This window comes from Eutrigla gurnardus (genome assembly GCF_963514095.1).
Source record: "Eutrigla gurnardus genome assembly, chromosome: 15".
Classification (NCBI taxonomy): Eukaryota; Metazoa; Chordata; class Actinopteri; order Perciformes; family Triglidae; genus Eutrigla; species Eutrigla gurnardus.
This window is the reverse complement of record NC_139938.1, coordinates 11,658,944-11,673,452: the sequence shown is the minus strand read 5'-3', so window position 1 is coordinate 11,673,452 and position 14,509 is coordinate 11,658,944. Positions and strand designations below refer to the sequence as shown.

At 41.8% G+C, this 14,509-nt stretch overlaps 1 protein-coding gene across 5 annotated transcripts in view; it reads right to left on the bottom strand.

The window, feature by feature from the left end:
* Nucleotides 1–14,134, bottom strand: part of gdpd5a (glycerophosphodiester phosphodiesterase domain containing 5a) — a 32,738-nt gene extending 18,604 nt beyond the window's left edge. For 4 of the 5 annotated variants that reach the window (XM_084029474.1, XM_084029477.1, XM_084029476.1 and 1 more), the window contains exons 1-2: nt 13,878–14,134; nt 3,782–3,956 (exon numbers count right to left, since the gene is read on the bottom strand). In XM_084029474.1, coding sequence (XP_083885600.1) covers nt 3,782–3,898 — 117 coding nt within the window. In that variant the 5' untranslated portion in view covers nt 3,899–3,956; nt 13,878–14,134. Of the gene's footprint in view, nt 1–3,781; nt 3,957–11,756; nt 11,821–13,877 lie in introns of those variants that run through there. The other variant, XM_084029475.1, reaches the window with a different exon arrangement.
* Nucleotides 14,135–14,509: the final 375 nt, after the last annotated feature.

Sequence of the window (14,509 nt, the reverse complement as noted above, 5' to 3'; positions counted from 1 at the left end):
ACGAGGAACAGGTGAAACACATTAGGGCAGGCAAGGTAATCAACACGAGAGGATGGGGGAGTCAAGACAGCGGAAACAACAAGGACCAGGAAGTACGAGACAGGAAATCACACCAAGGGCAAAAATCACAAAATAAACCAGGGAATCAAAACATGAAAACACAGATCATGACAGCATGTCCTGAAAAAATTGGACTATGAGCAAGGTACCGCGGATGGTGCAGATTAGGCCTGTTCTATTAATCCATTTTAAATCGTGATCGCAATTATGTAGTTAGGACGATGTTAAAAACGTGAAAATCGTAAAATCGATTTTTCAAAAAGTTAAAGTTCTGCACTTTCATTCATTTTTGTTTAAAGACACACCTTAAGATACATGTGAAAGCGAGGTTTTTTTCTTAATCCCAAAGGGATTGATTTTTGTTTGTTTGTTTACAAGAGGTCTACAAGAAGATAACATGGAGCAAAGCCAGATGGCAAAAGTTCATTAATTGTTCTTTATATTAATCCCTTTATGGATTTTTTGTTTAATAAGAGCAAGGTTTGTTCTCAAATCCCAATGGGGAAATTATTTGCAAAATGTTCAATAAAAAACAGCATATTTGAAATAATTTCTTTACCTTTTGTCATTTCACAAAATAATCGTAATCGGGAAGAAGAAAATCGGGATTTTATTTTTGGGCAAAAATCGAACAGCCCTAGTGCAGATGTTTGATTAGACGTCAGAGCCGGGAGTTGGGACAAGTAATCTTTTTTCAGCCATGGAGCTGTGTTGGGCCAAATGTATATGGAACTAGTAAATCCAGCCTATCAAGTAAAATGTAAAAACTGCAGGTCCAAGCAAAATGAAATGCTTGGTACTGCTGCATGTCTAGCGTGCATGAGAGGATCCCGCACACTGGCACAGAATTACAGGAGTATAAATCATTAAGAGAACGTTCAGTAAGAAACAAGCACCGAGGTTGTAATGTGCCTTTACTAATAGAGGACGGTCCTCAATGTGTTGCAGGATGTGTTGCAGGATAAACAGACAGCATTTCAGGGCATGAATGCTAACATCTGTGTGAGACTACATGAAGCTTTGTAAACGGAGACAGAGAGGGGAAAGAGGCTTCTGTGTGCTTGATTTTCCCTTTTGGTCAGCACATCGTCAGTGGCCTCACACATTCAGTAAACGGACTAATTTATGGCAGAGCCACTGGCTGCTCTTTGTGATAGGGACGGCATGCAGCGGCGGTAGCTGAGGCTGCCCAGTAGGGGCTCCGACACAGCTGGGAGTCTGGCTCTGCTACATCCAAACACTGCACTGTTTCTGGTGCTCCCTTTGTTGTAAGGAGCGTTTCCCCAGTTACGAGGGCCTGCTCCGCAACTCACTTAGGAATTCAGTCAAAAAAAAAAGGGATGACATCCAATACTAATGGATAGAAGTCTGCGCCTTTACTTGAAAAGTTGTCCAACTTTTTTGCATAAACGGAGTCACAGCTCGTTGTCAATAAAAAAGTGATTAAAAAAGACAAATAAAACAGATTGACAAAGAGTTGTGACACTGCTTCTCATCCACCTCAAGGTGTGACTGGAAGTAGCTTGAGCGCTGTCCTGGAAACAACCAGATTCGTTCGATACCTCGCACTGTAGAGATACAAACTGTGGTTAGACTGGGATATTAACAAGTGTAATAATGAGTTGTGACACTGCTCATTATAGCTTATAATGAGCAGTAAAAACCATTTTACTTTCAATGTTCAGGGGACAAAAGGAGGCTGTAATACCACGATCTAAAGAACAGAATGTGCATTGCACTTTGGGTACGGTTTTGTGTTGCTTTCACAAAGCCTGACCTATTTTCTGGCCTTCAGAACCACAAAATAGTTCATTTACTCCTGAGGTGCGATCAGGTTTCAGTGCAGCGTCAGCAGGATTGGGTTCTCTCACTATCAGCCTCTGTTTTGCTCTACTGAGCACTATGTACAGTAAGCTAATGGCTCCACACGTTACTCTATCTACTCTATTTGCCTTCTTCACATAGATCTACAAGATTCCTGCATATAACGAGCACAGAGGAATGACAATACCTGAGAGATGTGTACACCCTCTCTTGCTTGTCATATCACGTTTCCTAATCTTATTACAACCAAGAGTTAGTTGCAACTCTCCAGAGATGTTGCAACTAAAAAATGATTAGCATTTAGCAGATACACCGTAAACACTACGGCTTCAGCACCTATGATTAACTAAATAACCAGTGTTCTAGATTCCAGCCTACAACAGCTATGGTGTAAAAAACTCTGATGTTTCTTTGTCTCCTTTCTGTCTAAAGAGTGATTCACTTTAGAGCTGATTTCTGTACACCGATTCGTAGTGGGCGTCACGTTGACGTCACTGCCGACATCACTAAACAGTGGAACCAAGTCAGAGCAGACGATATCTTCAGAAGTCAAAATGTCCTGTTGCGTTGTAGGATGTCAGAATGGGAATGCAAAAATAGATTCAGGAGCAGTTTGAAGCACTACTGGGACCGCCCAACTCCGTGATCCAACTGACCCTCAACAGCAGCTGCAGTACGTACCCCGATCCCACACTGCACCGGGATCGCTCGCCACAATCTGTCCTTCATCTCTGCATCTTTATAGTCTTCAGACTGTTTGTCATACAGCAACTTGCTTTGAGCTTGTTTGTTGATATTTTGGAAGTTTGTGGGCTCTACGGTGGCTCTGATTGGTCAAAAAGTCTAAATGTGTTGTGGTGCTGGTGTGCAAGCGAGATTGACGTGATTGACGCTAATTATTTTTATTATTATTTTTTAACATGCGAAACGCATTTCGGACGAAAATAAACAGACTCAGTGTGCAAGTGCCACACACACACACACACACACACACACACACACATTCTCCCACTAGGCAGGGCAATTCAATAAATAGTTTCATTTGTACAAATGTTATGTGTCTTTATAAGATTATCAGAGTTTTTATCCGCTTTATATAGATATATGTATAGATATATATAGATATAGATAGATATTAAGCCCAACACCAGACCGGACCTGCATACCGACTTTAACCACGAGGTGTGGCACTTGCCACAGCAGCCCCTCCTGAGTGAAACAAAAGGCCTTTTTACACAGAAGATTCTGCCATAATTACGAAAAGGCAAGTCAAAAATATGCCACGATCACACAGTTTATAAAGAACTTTGCTTTGTAGTGTGACGCTGCAACAGTGTCTCTCTTTACAAAGCATTCCGGCTTTGCAGAACCAACAGCGACGTAACGTATTCAATGAGCGTGGGATGGCGCGTCGCCTAGTAACACGTCTTCAGAACGTTGAAGTAAACAAATACAAGATACTATGTGCGCATCTCCCCCTCCCACCTCGACAATGAAATTAAATGTGATCTCTGTCATGCGGGCCTCGGCTCACACGGCAGCACAGCAACTTCACAGCGGCACCGGCCGCCTCAGACACTCGCGGCGGCTCCGTTTAATAAATAAACAGCGCTAATACAGAACTGTCACTCTCTGACACAATTTAGGCTCCACCCACAAAATACACAATCGCTGTTCACAAACACAAAAAAGGTCTACAAACAAATAAAAAAATAAATACTTTTTAAATAGCTACAAAAATAGCACATCAGTAACTAATATTCAACTAATTTATCAATAAGACTACTATGCGATTGTGACAGTAATAGAATGTAATCTATAAGCAAGTCATATTTTAATATATATTTAATATTTTTTATATATTACCATGATTTCAATACTTAATAATTGGTCTTACCCTGGAGCTGTCGTCTTGGGAACGCTGGTAGCGTTTCCAGCGGCAACCATAGATCCCAGTGACGAAGGACACAAAGACCTGTTTCTCATAGACCTGCAAGGGTTGGTGTTTCACCATGCTCCCTCAGCCTCAACGCGCCGCCAGTCTGTTAACATCCCACACAGGACTGGGAACCCTGGAGAAGATCACAGTGTTATAAGCAGAACAAGCTTTCAAACGATCAGCTCAGTCTTTATACACACAATTACATTTTTCATCAACACGCCATGTCATGTCGCTAAGGTATATTTTCACATAACACTGGAACATGTTGACAGTCCCAAGCCACGTTTGCAGTAACAACACCTGGTGGAGGAAGTCAACACACTACACAATAGTGAGTCATGTCGAGACGGACATAATAATAATAGGGTTTATGCTTTACAGCAACTGAGTCAACCTTTACCATCCTGAGGATGTATGACTGTGGAAAAGTGCCAAATAGGTGTATCAGATAGGTATCGTGCATCTATAGGTGACTTGATCCTTTCACAAGAAGAGCATCAGTAAAAGGGAACAAGTAAGCCGTAGACGTTGTGTCGCCCTCAAACTCACTCTGCCTCAGAGCGTGTTGCCTCAGTGGCAGGTAAAAATGTCGTGGCACAGAAGCTATTGTTTTTTTTCATGGCTCTCTGGAAGAGATGATGGCATAATTGTAGCTCATGTAACCTACAGTGTGAGTTATTTATATAACAGCTAAAAATAGCTGGATACTGGGAAGCTCCCGGTCTTAGCATGCATGTGGCATTCAGGAGCGTTCTGTTTGTAAAACCTCAATGCCTTGGGTGAGTGGACGTTGCTAAGATAATGATGACATTCAAAGTACCATTTCTTTTTCATTTGTTTGTTTGTTTAGCAGCATGGCTATAGTGCAGATGGCAATGAGACCATTTTGGTCCAGAATGAAATACCTCAATGATATTGTATAGTTTGTTAAGAGACATTCATGGTACCCAGAGGATGAATCCTATAGACTGTTCTTCTAGTTCCAACATGGGATTAACATATTGGTTTCTAATTCAATACGATGTCTTGACAACTATGAGATGGATTGCCATGCATTTTCCTACAGATACAGGTAGCCTAAATGTAATACAAATGCTAGCATGCAAACATGCACAGCAAAGATGGTGAACATGGCAAACATAATACAAATGCTAGCATGCTAAAACACACAACAAAGATGGTGAACATGGCAAACATAATACAAATGCTAGCATGCTAAAATGCACAACAAAGATGGTGAACATAGGAAATATAACACAAATACTAGCATGCTAAAACTAGGGGTGTGAATCTTTGGCTTCACAGCGATACGAGTGTCTTAAAAGTCTTAAATCATTAATCATATTTAAGAATCACGATTCATAAGATTTATCGCATTTTTATCGATTATTGGTGAAGCTAAAGCGATCCATTCTATGTATTTATTTTAGCAGATCGATTTAGTTGAATCGGTAGGACTGACAATTGATTCATCGGTTTTTGAAGTGTTAGTTTCCTGTTTTATTTTGTAGTCCTTCTGTCTTGTGTTGTCAAGCGCTTTGCTTCCTGTCTTGTTTTCCCTCCTTTTTTGTCTCTTGAGTCTTGACTGTGTCTCATTGTCTCGCCAGCCTTGCCCCTCATTCTCTCCAATCCCCATAGCCTGCCCTTGTGTTTCCACACCTCTGTCGTCGACCTGATCAGCCCTGGTGTATTAAGTCTGTGTGTTTCCTTTCTGTATTTGCTCAGATGATGAACATGGAAATGTAATACAAATGCTAGCATGCTCTGCTTTCACTTTTTCACGTACATCCTGCTCTTTGTCATGACTGCGTCGCTTCTCGAGGTCCGTCAATATCTTTGTTTTCATTTCACCAAGTGCTGCCGAGCGGTTAACCCTGTGTGTGTGCCGCTGTTGGCTGTTTCTGAGTGAGATTGTGATTTAGAAAACGTCAGACTTCATGTGACATAAGCATAAATTTATGCTGGTAGGCCAAGGTGAGGAGGGCACTATTTGCTATCGTTAGGCAACACGTTTATAACTTTTTTTTTAAAACACACCTTCGAATATTAATTTCAGCATTCAGTAGTAATCAATGTTATTGATTTTTTTTTTTTTTTGCTATTCAAATTATTTTCGATTCCCTAATTCAATTCCAACAGCCCTATACAGTACAGATGACTGCATGGCCTGGTGGGTGAACTGATCCGCAGACTATTTAACAGAACCTTTTGGCGCTGAAGCCCCCACTGTAACCCCCACCACAACTGTGGTTAGTTGCCTGGACGGGACCATGAGGAGGAACAGAATACAGCGGACAACTCAGCTGAAATAAAATGTCTCGAATTTTACTGTGCATCTTTTTTACTAAAAGGCGACAATGAACAGCAATGTCCCAGTCAGATAGGGTTAGATAATGGTGTTTCCTGGTCAATGGTCCCTAACAAAACAAACTGCTCCTTTGTCCTTATCGCTGAGCAGAGAAATTACAACATGCCAGGGGGACCAGGCTAAATCTGTGTCTGTCTGCATTGAACACTCCAGTTTTTCAAGGAAGCAAGACAAAACCAGCTAATTTGTAATTTGAAGATGTGAAAGTGGATGAAATAACAGATACTACTACCATTGCACAATCTGAGCATTCTTCTTCATACAGTATGTTATTAAAGTTATCAAATAAATTATGTGCATTATTGTTTCAAAACTAAAAATAACTCTTTTGACCAATATTTGCCCAATCTTCTTAACTCCCGTTGGTCAGTGTTGGCACCATAGAGGGTAAATAACAAGTGGATGTAGTCATGGTGATGTCACCTAATCGTTTGTAGACTACAGTTCAAGTCTTGAGTTTGGCATGTTATCTGTCACCATCACGGATCTTTGGAACCACTGAAGGAAGTGACCATATTTGGACTGTGGAGGAGCGACGGGTGGATCTGATGAACACAAGCAACAGAGCAGCACCCCGAACAGCAACCTTACTGGATCTGGATCCATCTGGATTCTGGTGTGAAACTGCTAACCAAGTTATCTTCATAATTAAAGGTCAACTTTACAGCTAAGTGTTAAAAGTCATCTTAGTAGCTAATTGCATTAGTAGTGTGGTAGCGACCTGTCAATCACCAGGTAGCTCCGCCCCCTAAAGCAACCATTGCTTTATCGTCTTGACTCAATTTACTAAATGAACTGGATTGAAGAAGACTTGAAGCTAGAGATTGAGACCATAAACTCATGGTTACAAAGGTAACAAATCGAGTTAGAAGTAGGCTCATTTTCTCATAGACTTTCATATAATCACACTCCTTTCTGCAACCAGAGGAGCACAGAGAATGCAAGTTACAGGCACTTCAGCATGGCTTCCCTTTTCAGAACAGGAGGTTACCGTCTTGTTAGCACCTTGGCAGCAAAGCCTGTTGGCCGGAATTTGACATTTTGCCAGCAAATCATCAAGAAAAACTACCAATCGTCTTTAAAGAAAAAAATTCAATGTCCTTCAAAATATTAAAAATGGTTTGCTAGTGCGTCATTACAACACTGTGTCTTTTTACTGCTTGACATAATCTGCTCAAATTAATAATAAAAGATTAACAAAATCTAAAACGGGTCCGCTGTCTGGCTCATTATCTACAGTATGTAATCCATAGTCGTTACAGTTGGGTATTGTGTGTCACATGCTGTATGGTTCTTGAGCTCAGGTGATCTCAGGGGATAAGTGTGAACGTTTGTTTAGGATCCAGTGCTAACTGAAATCTATACAACAATCATCAAAGGGGGAAACTGTTGTGCATCCACTTGCAGATCTGCATGCTTCCACTGTTTCACTGTCACGGACTATTATAAGGGTACTCCCAGGCCTGAGGGAGCTTTCTCCTAGATTCACAGGAGTTGGCAGATTCCCAGCATTCACATCCTGACCCCATCGCCAAACAAGGGCCAATTGGAGCTGAAATCACAAGGGTCTTATTCCAGGCAGGTTGGCCTTTTGTCTCATAGTGGCTTTCTACCATGGTGCTGTCCTCACTGTGCCGTGGTGATCATGAGGTAAACTAGGCCCAGTCACGGTTGAGACACTCCTCTATTGCTGCTTGATTTCAAGCTTCGGTACAGAGCACACTGTGTTATGTGTTAATTCCACATTAATGCTGTCTGGTGCAGTGTGTATTCAGTGAAATTATGCTATAATGGGCCCATATTCACCATTATTTCCCAGTGGGTGAAAACAAAGCAAATTTTTGCTTGTGTTGGAATATTTATCTATCATAGTAGCTCATATTAGTCCAGAGACCAGACCAGACTATGTGGACTCCATTCAGAAAATAAACATTTTAAAAGTTGATAGCTTGACGTCTTGCAGAGAGATCTAAGAAAGCATGACTTCAGACTTTTTACAAATCATCTGTTGTGATCCACAATTGCTGCAGTCAGATTTTCCCTGGGCTCTGTTTCTCCATCTTAGGCCCCGTTTACATGAAGGGAAAATGCCGATATTTCCACGCGGTTTGTCCTGTCATTTACACGAAAACCCAGTTTTTATCACAGAAAAAGATTATTTCTAAAAACTCAAGCCAAAGTTGAGATTTCTGATAACGCCGGTTATGTGTTGTTGTGTCAACTGGGAGAAACGGGGTATTAGGGAAGTCACTCGTGTTATTTGTTGTTGTTGTTGATTCTGAGGATTCTGATTGGCTTGCATGGCTTTATCCTTCTCCCTACACTGCCACCCATAGGTTTGGCATAGTTATAATGGTGCTCGACGGCGTATTTATGCTGGAGTCTGGCTCAAGGAGTTTCTGGTCAACCTGAAAGATTTCATCTGCTTTTGATTGGAATCTGACCAGGTGTCACTGATGACAAGGATTACATATAACTATTTGAAAATAGCCAATATTCTCACCGATGGTCTCGTTTACTTATGTAGTTTATATATAGCAGCATCAGTATTAACATGAGACTGTTTCCAAACCAGTTAAAAGTTCCTCACAGAAACTGTGCGATTTTCTGAACTTACCCGTTCTAGCTGTTCTATCATTTGCATTTACCCACTTAGTCATTATATACACATTGCTGATGATTATTTAAAATATATAATTTATAAATATTTTGTGAAAGCAGCAACTGTACAATATCTTCGTGTTTAATTGTCTCCATATCGCCCAGCCAAAGAACAAAGGCAATGCTTGTTGCTGCATAACATCTCATACAAAAGACGCAACTGTTACCGGAAAATGACAGGTATTCCGGGATCCAGGACTTCCATCAACACGGATCCGAAGGATAAAGATGAATCTACTAATAAATAATGTGTACAGCATCATAAACTAGCGTGCTTGGGTTGGAATGTCTTTCAACACAAGTTCTATTTACAGTAATACCACTGTGAGCAACAACACACAGACAATTCTAGCAAGAGACGCAAAAGCTTTTGACCGAATGTGACTTTTGATGAATCTGCATTTTCCTGATGAAAATATGAATGCAGAATCATAAGTTCAACATTGTTTGTGGGATTTGCTACAGTATATGGGCTGCATTTGTTCATTTGATAGTGTACTCACAGTGACTCTCGGGTGTAATGTGCCATTCAATTTTAATGCATTTTCTATTGTTTCTTTAAGCTTGTGTTACACACAGTCTACAGTATAGTTTCTCCTCTCTTTCATAACAAGCCTTAAAACGTAAGATCTGTTATTGTTGTATTACAGACGGCACATTAAGGTGTATTCACAATAGGGTGGGAATCTCTTGGCACATCATGATTTGATTCGATTTTGATCGGGGTCAACGATTATAAACCGATTATCGATGCATCTCGATTCAACAAATGCAATCTGAGTCCTTTCAATGCGATAATCGATGCAGCTCGCATTTCAACACATCACAGCGTAGCGGTCTGTGGTCTTCCAGCGCCGTGGGATAGTCTCTCACGTTTCATACACCAAACAAACTATGAGTAAAACCAGAGACTGTCCGTGGAACAAACAAGGTCGCTGCCGTATTCATACCGAGACGTAGCCGCTACCGTGTTAGCCTAGCTTAGCTCTGAGCGAGCCCAACGCCAAAACAAGCATTTTAAAAGTTATTTGCATATCGTCTTAATGGACAGACTTAAGAAACCACGACTTCTGTCTTTTTACTAATCGTCGTTACTTCGGCATACTCTTAATCCGTAAATGTATTTGTTTTTAAGTCTTTAAATGGTCTCGCCCCCCCTTACCTCTCTGAGCTCCTTCAACCATACGCTCCTGCTCGGTGCCTCAGGTCAGCTGACCTGCTGCTCCTGGAGGTACCGAGGTCCAATGGAAGCTCAGAGGGGACAGAGCTTTCTCCACTGCTGCCCCAAAACTCTGGAACGAGCTACCATTGCACATTAGGCAAGCCTCCTCACTGTCCATTTTTAAAACCAGTCTTAAAACCCATTTTTACTCCCTGGCTTTCAACTTTACATGAGACTTTACTCTTGTTTTAGTGTTTTTATGGCCCTGCTTTGATTTATTGTTTCTAATTGCTTTTAAAAACAATGAAACACCTGTTTTACTGTCTGTTTTATTTATTTTAGTGTTTTAATTGTTTTATGTCTCTGTACAGCACTTTGTTTTCAACTACGGTTGTTTTAAAGTGCTATATAAATAAAGTTGAGTTGAGTTGAGTGTGGTTTTCTGATAGCGACCGCTGCTGATACAGCTCTATGAGATTCATGATCCCCCTCCTTGTATATAAACTCAAGACGGGACGCCGTTTAGTTTCCGATGTATCTGACTTCCCAACATGTACAAAGCAGTTAATAGTGTTTATTTCAGCCATTAATGAATGAAACATTATCGGTGTAAATGTAGCGGGTGCCGGACAGATTTCTCTCTCAGCCATGTCTCTGTTATGTGCAACGCCACAGACTTTGACTTAGATTTTCGACATTTGTGAATCGATTCATAATCGTCCACGTCCGCATTGCGATGCATCTAATAATAGATTTTTCCCCCCCACCCCTAGTTCACAACAAATGCAAATTTTTCAAGTGGACTGATAGATGACAAAGTGAATGCTAAAGGTGCAAATAACACAACATGTGTGAGGTCAAAATTCAAAGCTTGATACTGTGATGTGAAATCCGATGTTGAGATTCTTCTCCTGTTGTCACTGAATAAGAAATAGACAAACAGCTCCGTCAGAGCTCTACCTTATATTTGTACAGAGACCGAGTGAAACTATGAGGGAAAAAATGATGTGGGGAAACCAAAGACTGTCTACGGTCCAAACAACAAGGTCTCTGCTGTATTCATGTCTAGATTAGTTTTTATGGAGTGTTGACGGAGCAGCTACAATGTTAGCATAGCCTAGCACCCATCAATCCAGACTCCATTCAGAAAACGATACCTTGTGGTCTTGTAGATCGAAGAAAGCATGACTTCAGACTTTTTACAAATCACCATCATTATGGAGTTATTTCAGCCTCATTTTATCTGATTACTGCTATTAAAGCACAGCTAAATAGTTTATTTTGCATTCATCCAGCTGTGATAAACCAACTAACCAACGTGTCTTGTTAGATCCAGTGAATCTAGCTCGGTGAAATTCACTGAGCACCTCTGGATGATATGAACTCAGAAAGGATGGTGTTGGACCAGGACTTCACAACATGTAGAAAGAAGTGGTTATTTCAGCCATGATGGATTGAAACTTGTTGATGTCTACGTGGAGGGAAGCCCCTTCTCCTGCACTTCTAGCACGATTGACACAAATTCACGCAGTAGTAACACAAGGCAAAAATGGCTTCCCAGCATTACTTTGGGAAGACACAAGCTCTCCATAAATCACTCACACGGGTTCACCTGTTCTCAACCTTCGACAAAGCTCTCTTTTGTGGGCTTCCTGCTGGCCTCCCATTCATCTGGGTTCAGACCAGTTCCTACTCATGAACCTGCCATTTACCTGGGAGGACCTCTCTACTCCACTCACCTGCTTGCCATTGTCAAGAAGTAACCTGGTTACTGTCAGCAGGCCCCTAACTGTGTCAAAGTTGTCACTGGAGTTAGAATTATGCGCTCATATAATGATAATACAATATAATCCATTAAGTCTCAGGCAACCAATCACCCCAGAGCCTCTGCCATACGTCTCTATTATTAGCCTTTTATCTTGGTCACTGTCGTCTCTTTCCAGGCTTCCATTGTTCACTGCTCCATGAAAAAAAAGAAATATATATTATGCATGCATTAATGGTATCCTTAATCTTTCAGTGGATTTAACCCAAAATAGAGTTTCCATTCGTGGCACATACTCATTAGACAGGAGGAGGAGAACGAGGGCACGGACGGGAAACAAAGCCGCTGTCAGTAAATGCCGATGTTCTCTGGAATCCATCAAGCAGTCACACGACATGAGCTTCTGCTCGTTAAAGTGAGACCCTGCCCTCCGTCAGCCCAGCAACACCTGCCTGTTCTGACGCAGGCTGATTTATTAAAGCTGATATCGGTGTGACAGATGCAGTGAGGGGCGCTGCAGGAAGGCCGGGGTACAGATAAAGATGAAAATTGGAAGTCAGATATGTCTTCTACTAATTACATTTGGGACAAAAGGATGGACCAATGTGATTAAAGCTTGATTAATTTGCTTTGCAGAGATGGTGACGTCACTACTTGGTTGTCAACAACTCTCAAGAAACCCACAACAGGTGGATATGTCAGTTTTGAATACCTCCATTATTCTATTCTAACTATGTATGTGGGAACACCTGGATTGTATGCCGTATGCCGTATAAAAGGAGTAGCCCAGTAATATTTTAATTAACCAAACTTCATCTACCTCATTTGTTGTTCTACCTCAAGTCTTGAGTTTGGCAATTTGGCCGTCGCCATCCTGGAAAATTTGCAACCAGTGAAGGAAGTGACCATATTTGGACTGAAGAGGAGCGACGGGTGGATCTGAAGAACACAAGCAGCAGAGCAACAACCCTACTGGATCTGGATCCATCTGGCTTCTGGTGTGAAGCTGCTAACAAAGTTAGCTTCATAATTCAAGGTCAACTTGACAGCTAAGTGTTAAAGTATCAACGCCGTGGGAGCGACCTCTCAATCACAAGGTAGCCCCGCCCTTAAGCATCCCCTGCTTTCTGGTCTGTTGAACTCTAAATGGAACATAATGTACTAAATGAGCATCATGCTGGATTGAAAAAGACTTGAAACAGAGATTGAGACCATAAACTCATGTTTACGATGTTTACTGAGATAATAAATCAAGTCAGAAGTAGGGTCATATTCTCATAGACTTCTATACAATCAAGACTTCTTTTGACAACCAGAGGAGTCGCCCCCTGAAGGCCAGTAGAGAGAATGAAAGTTGAAGGCACTTCAGCTTTGGCTTCACTTTTCAGAACCGGAGGTGGCCGTCTGCTCATTACTCAGAAATCTCATGCACGATGGGACAATAAAAGAATCCAGTTCAGTGCGTTCATGTAACCATTCCTTGTTAGCAGCTACAACAACATCGCTGCTGTTTCACTTTGTGAGGTCCAGTAGCAGGAAGCACAGAGGAGGTTTGGAGTCTTAGGTGTCTTTATGTCCGTCATCGTGGTAAATTCGTGAAACGAAGGTTAAAGATGGGGAGTAGGAAGTGGGGATGAGTGGTAAAGGGGACATTGGCCCCCATCGCACCCTGGTTTAATTTTCCATGGCGGCTGGTGTACAATCTCTACATTTAGTGTGCTTCCAAACATTAACATCGATCATCTGCGTCTGCACCAAACACTGAGTTCTGCAGCAGGTGTCAATGAAGCTGCTCAGCAGACAAAAGCACAACTCTGTATAACCATCATGCAACGCACCTGTTGTGTCCTTTAATATTTCATATACAGTAGCTTGTGTTCCCTCGTGGAGCCAGTAGGGTGTCACTAGACGGCCATATGGGCCGTAATAGCATTTAAATCCATGAAATCACGAGACCTGAGTGAAACTAATGGATTCAGAGTCACACTTATTAAAAAAAAAACCTGCGAGGAGAGATCAGTCAACAGCGCCAAGAGACAGTTACTTCGTCTGTGTGAAGATAATCCGATAAAGTGCGCACGATCTGGAACCTTACCTCCTCCACAGCCGTTTGATCCTGGACGGTGTTGGAAGTCAGAGGCTCTCTCTTAATCACTCATCCCCGTGGATGTTGACATAATGTGCGTCTCCTCACAGTTGGACTTTACGGATTCATAGAAGTCTTTAAAGTGACTTTGAGCGGCCGCGTGAGGCGCAGCGACGGCGCGCATGAGCGTCCCGGGCAGAAGGGTTGAAATCAGGAATGTTGTCAGAACTCACGGGAGAGTTTCTCCTCGGACGTAGACGGACCTTCAGGGCTCACAAGAAGAGTCCAGGCGCTGTAATCCGTCCGGCACGGTGTGGGTGGAGCTGCTGGGCGCGCTGCAAGAAACAGCGCGTCTCTGCCGTCTGTAGAGCAGCTACGGGACCAAATCACGAGTTAAAATGGGAACTTTTTGTAGTGTGCAGGATATCTCTGTCCCAGGTAAATGGACCTGAACCGCAGGGGTTTCCAAACGGGGTTTCTGGAATCAAGGAGTTTTATCACTCCAAAAAGAAAGCCCCCCTAAATAATTGTGTTATATTCAGAATAATCCCAAACTGATAAAAGGGTATATAGTTTTAGGATTAGCATCATAGTCTGTAGGCAAGAAGACTAGAAGATGATGTCTGTTGCTTTTAACTTGT